Source organism: Notothenia coriiceps, unplaced genomic scaffold, assembly GCF_000735185.1.
Source record: "Notothenia coriiceps isolate Sejong01 unplaced genomic scaffold, NC01 NC01_scaffold00031333, whole genome shotgun sequence".
Classification (NCBI taxonomy): domain Eukaryota; kingdom Metazoa; phylum Chordata; class Actinopteri; order Perciformes; family Nototheniidae; genus Notothenia; species Notothenia coriiceps.
Genome location: NW_011364034.1, coordinates 10,177 through 15,387, shown reverse-complemented (window position 1 = coordinate 15,387; position 5,211 = coordinate 10,177). Strand labels below are relative to the sequence as shown.

The window sequence follows — 5,211 nt, the reverse complement described above, 5'->3', positions numbered from 1 at the left end:
CTCTGAGGGCTAACAGCTAACGGCTGATGTTGGTTTTGTGTTTCACATTGAAGATGACATCACGGCTCTGCCTACACTGTGTTACTATAGTTACTGCCCCAGCTACTAAACTGTAATGGAAACGCAGCATAAAGTGAGGCTGGCCTAACAAGGCCTAACGAGGCCCTGCAGTGGAAAAGCGTCATAAGAAGAGCCGGTTCCTAAACGGCTCTTCATGTTACCACAGTTTACCACGGAGCCTCAGTTTCGCCGCTGCGAGGCTCCGGTGCTCGCAGTTCACGCGCGTGCTCCACTAGCACCCCCCGTCAAGGCTCGCCGGCAGTACACTTTCCGNTCTTCAATACTCCGAAAATAATCCCACCAGACTCCTTTGCCCCTCCAACAGAGGGGGTGTCCTTTTCCTTTTCGTCATTTCAAGCGATAAAAACTCTCGATCTTCTCTGGAATTTCTTCTTTTTTTTGGACTCCCTCGGCTCGAGTTCAGGGTGACGTCAAATGAGGGCAAGACGCCCCCCTGGCGGAAACGCTGTGAGCATGTATACATTCGGGTTATGCATTTCAATTGTGTTATCTTTGCGACACAAAGCCTTTTGCCTGTTTGTGGTCAGCTATTTGTGTTATTCAGAAAACCATTTCATTTCTGATGTCAAAGGCTTAGTAGTAGTAATGTTGTCTTTTCCTGAATCAGGGCAGAACTTGGATTATTTTGTGCATGTAAATGTTTGAGCGTCAAACACTCACCTTGTTTATTGTAATGATATTGTTGGCAGTCACAGCGAGCAGCCCCACGTCTGACGGCCTGCGAATAAAGAGCATGGAATATTCATTTAACAGCTCCACTGTTCACGCACTAAAAACTCACAGCTTATGTATTGACTTGTGTACATCTATGCCAGTAACAAGTTAACAGGCATTTCCATACTATTACAATCACACAACACATTTAACTAGGATAGACTATATTCATTTAACATAATTTCTCTGCTTTTGATGAACTCACTTGAGCTTGATGACCTGGTTGTAGAGCTGCAGAGCCTCGTCCGTCCGGCCCTGTAACTGCATGACGTACGCCATCTGAGAGTGGATTACAGCCAGCTCTGACTCGATGTCCTCCTCAGTCACATCCTGAGAGGGACAAAACAACAACCACAGTGATTATCAGGAGGGTATTGAAGACAAGCGTGGGCTTTGTTGTGCATTTAGTCCAAAGAAAAACACCATATTTCATTTAATTTGTATATATTCTTCTTGTTTCTCTTTTGGGGTATTTAGAAATGTGGCGGCTGATTTACCCACGCAACTTCCTTCAAGATAAAACAATTCTACAAGATTATTGCCTTTCACAATTCTTTGTTTACATATATTAAGAATCCATATTCATTATTGTCCACTTGATGATTTTCTGAGATCAATCCACATACATAGTGCATCCCATCATCATCTACAAGCATCTACCACAGATAATGAATAAGGCTTGATAAAACCAAAAGCAGCACTCACAGAATCCTCTGCCAAAGACACTCTGCACAGCTCTGTGAAATAAACACAATCAGTTCATGTCAAACCAAAGAATTGATCAAATAGAAATCGGACAGAAACTCAGATCAGAGAGAGACTGACCCTCTGCTTCCTGTAGTTTCCCGAGCGCCTCTGTCAGCTGTCCTTGACCAATCAGAGCGCAGGCAGCGTTGTAGCACAGCTCATACGTGGACTCAGGGAGACCCAGATCCTCCTGTAGCAGAACACGCAACACATCTTCTTAATACACAATAATACAATACATGCATGTTGAAAAATAAACAAACTACATTTTTTTTAAATGTTGTTAAAGAGCTTACCAATGGCGCTTCCTCCCACTGACTCATAGACGCCACCACAGCAGAGAGGTTGGTCTTCCTCTCCTCCTCGTACTCGTCCTGGGAGTTTCTGATCAGGTCAGTGTAGACGGACTTGCAGTCATCGTAGCGCTCCATCCTGTACAGCTGCAACATAAAGAGAGAGACACTTACTATCAGCAGGAGTCTTTGAGAGGTTGAGAGAAAACGTTTGATGCTTTTCCATCACATTCACAAACAAAGAGCTGGGTAGGATCACCGTCTACTTTCAATATACAGGGTTTAAAAGCTAAGTCCACAGATCAAAGACATCCAGCCATAATTAGATGCTCTTCAGCCTCACCACTTGACCATAAAGCTCCTTCAGCTTGTCTGTCTGTTCAGGAGCAGACTCGATGGTCTTCAGGGCGCTTTCCACTCGGTTCAGACGGTACTCGCAGTACGCCTTCTCAAACACAACGTCACTGAGAAATGAGAGATAAGCATTATTTCAGTGGGGAGATGGAGCCAACTGCACGACATGTACTCACGTTATTGTTTGTGTGTAAAGCCTCAAACAAGCATTGCAAAAGTTGTGTGCAGTTATGTATATTGTTGAACAGTTTTGATAACATTAGCATTAACGTACAGCATTAAAACAACGTATAGGTTGTATGTTAAATAGGGGAGCAAGAAGGTGTTGTGACAAATGTATTTATATAAATATATCTGATAGTACTTCAGTGCCTGTGCCGAGTATTAAATGAGTGAGTTACTATTTTGGAAGAGCTAGGATTTGTGTATGTAATTTATTACTTGTTTTCCCCTCTATAACACACTTTTTACTGCTTTTGTACAAGACTGTGCTCTACACATACACTTGAATACGGTCTATAAGAGTCAAAACATTAAAGAAAAACAGAGAAATAGTATATTACCCGCCGAGCAGTTTTGAATGAGTGTTCATGACATTCAGCGCCTCTTTGAAGCTGCCGTTCTGAACGAGGCAAACTAATTTACAGTGAAGAGCCGTCACATCCTCCCTGTTGTCTTGCACAACTGTGAACAAGATAAAACAAAGCAGATTAAAGAGATTTTTCAAAGCGTGTGTCTTAAAAAAAGAGAGCTTAAATCATGAAAAAGTTTATTTCTATAAAAATAAACCAAATCAGGTCGGAGAATACATAGAAATAATGAATTGAGAAAAGGAATACTGATGAAACCTAACCTTAAAACATGTTGTCTTCTTAAGTATAACAGTGCATATGACCTGCACTATAATATGAAAATACCCCAATAAAAAATGAAAGGAAAGTGGAGAGGAGATTCATAATGTCAGTACACTAGTATGTCGATTATAATGTTTGTATCATTAGTAGGCTAAATAATAGAAGGAAGGACTGATTTAGTGCTGACGGAGAACAGTATTATTGAAAGAGAAAAACATTTCTAATGGTCTGGTCACAGCTGACTGAAAGCTGGTTAGCATTATGATTAGTTAGCTGTAAGGCTAGGGACACGTCACTAGTCAAGACAGGACCACGCATTTCTTCAGCTAAATACTACTTTATAATGTCACAGCAAATCTACACACACTCGATGCATGTGTAGCCACGACACTCAAGTATACATTTATGAATATACTTTTACCATACAAAGCTAATTGCTTGTTTGAGAGACCTGACAAGTACATGTGTACCATTAGCTTAGCCACATGCCAACAGCTGGTCATGCTGTTGGCCCTAGCTCAGCCACTGAAGAAATAGACCGTTTTTCCACTGTTTACCCACAACTACAGGTTTTGTTTGAGAGTAGCAAGGAAAGATGTGAATACGTACTTTTAGTCACAGCTTTAAGGGCTCTTGTAAAGTCTCCATTCTGCCCACAGCGGTTCACTTCGGTCCACAGCGAAGCGACCGAGATCCCTCCGCTCGCCATCTTCGCCGAATGGGCTCACAGAGTCGGCGGAAGTAGAAGCTGTACACATCCGGGTAAACAAGAATTCTGTATATTTATTTAATTTAAATAAATACTCAAAAAGATGATTAATGATTAACCACGACTTAATTATACAATGTAACTTATAATAATAATAATTCTATATGTGTATTACATTCGGGCAAATTATGCCAACGTGAAAAGTGAGGCTTTCGTAGAGCTGCAGGCAGTTAGTAGTAACATCGTTTATACATTGCCTCATAATAATGAAGACTTTCTTAGTGTCCGACACCGATTTATGTCAAAGTTGTAATTGCCGGAAAAACCTATTCCCCTCTCATTGGCAATCAACAATACAACTACAAACGATAATTCACCTTTATTTAATCAGGTTATTTCTTTGATAGTCTCATCATTCCGAACTTTATTCTAGCTCCTGAAGGCAGCACTGCCGGAGGTTCGGTCGGACTCGTCCTCTCTCGGCTTCACTCGGAGGGGGGGCACTGTTGTCATTCGTCAGGGCTGTGAGTCGAGCTTTTGTCCAGGAGAAATGGCTGGGATTAAAGGTAAGCCAATTCCACTTTTCATTCCCTCTAGAAAGCTTCTACATTCGGGCTCAGTTAACGCCACTTTGACTCATCATCCTGTAGAAAGATGGATGCGTTTTCCACGTCCAGCTAGCTAACGGTAGCGAAGAAGGAGTTAGCAGCAGGGCCGGTGTAGCATGCCAAGCCGGCCGTTGAAGCTGAATGTTTGAATGACGTAGTGGCCAAATGGTGGCACTACAACGGCCGTGACGTCATGTTGGCCCAAAATACTCTTATAATAATAATAATAATACTACACTTAATTTATCTAGCACCTTTCATGCACTATGCAGCCCAAAATGCTTTACAGAGCAAGACAAGATACATAACAGTAACAATGGGTAAAAATAGGAAGGAACAGAAATAAAAACGTTATATAAAAAAAAAGTTAAAAACCAACAAAAAGGGTTGGATCAGAGAACCATTAAACAACAAAACAATGATACAGCTAAAACTGGAAATAGCTTTATTAGCATGACCACAATAACATACAGTATTGCCAAAGCTTTGTACAATTGCGACATGTATACATAAATATACATATTTTTAAATGTACTATTACATTCATAAACATTTTAAACAAATGCAAAAACAAGTTTTCTTTGCAAGGAAAATATACTTTTTGAACATGATCTAGAACGTTTCATTAAAAAAAACTCATAGAACAAGTTAAGGTGAGTTATTGGTTATTGTATTATTGTATTTCTACTTTTTAAAACTGAATCCAGAGTTATTTTCTCTTTCAATTAATGTTACTGAGCTAAGAGCAGGGGTATAGGAGGCGGGGCTTAAGGGGAAACTCAACTGCGCATGCTCAATGGGCCCAGGTCCCCTGATGATCCGGGTACTTTCTGAATCTACAGTCCCTTTAT

General features: G+C 40.8%; 2 protein-coding genes across 2 annotated transcripts in view; one reads left to right on the top strand and one right to left on the bottom strand.

Moving 5' to 3' along the window:
• The window catches only part of srp72 (signal recognition particle 72), a 12,162-nt gene extending 8,379 nt beyond the window's left edge, over positions 1-3,783 (bottom strand). Inside the window, exons 1-8 of the mRNA XM_010787821.1 lie at positions 3,653-3,783; positions 2,753-2,873; positions 2,179-2,299; positions 1,839-1,982; positions 1,621-1,732; positions 1,501-1,532; positions 1,001-1,125; positions 742-799 (exon numbers count right to left, since the gene is read on the bottom strand). Of these exons, the coding sequence (XP_010786123.1) occupies positions 742-799; positions 1,001-1,125; positions 1,501-1,532; positions 1,621-1,732; positions 1,839-1,982; positions 2,179-2,299; positions 2,753-2,873; positions 3,653-3,752 (813 nt within the window). The 5' untranslated portion in view covers positions 3,753-3,783. The remainder of the gene's footprint in view (positions 1-741; positions 800-1,000; positions 1,126-1,500; positions 1,533-1,620; positions 1,733-1,838; positions 1,983-2,178; positions 2,300-2,752; positions 2,874-3,652) is intronic.
• A 430-nt stretch (positions 3,784-4,213) lies between these two features.
• Positions 4,214-5,211, top strand: part of LOC104959908 (leptin receptor overlapping transcript-like 1) — a 3,225-nt gene continuing 2,227 nt past the window's right edge. Inside the window, exon 1 of the mRNA XM_010787820.1 lies at positions 4,214-4,318. Coding sequence (XP_010786122.1) covers positions 4,303-4,318 — 16 coding nt within the window. The 5' untranslated portion in view covers positions 4,214-4,302. The remainder of the gene's footprint in view (positions 4,319-5,211) is intronic.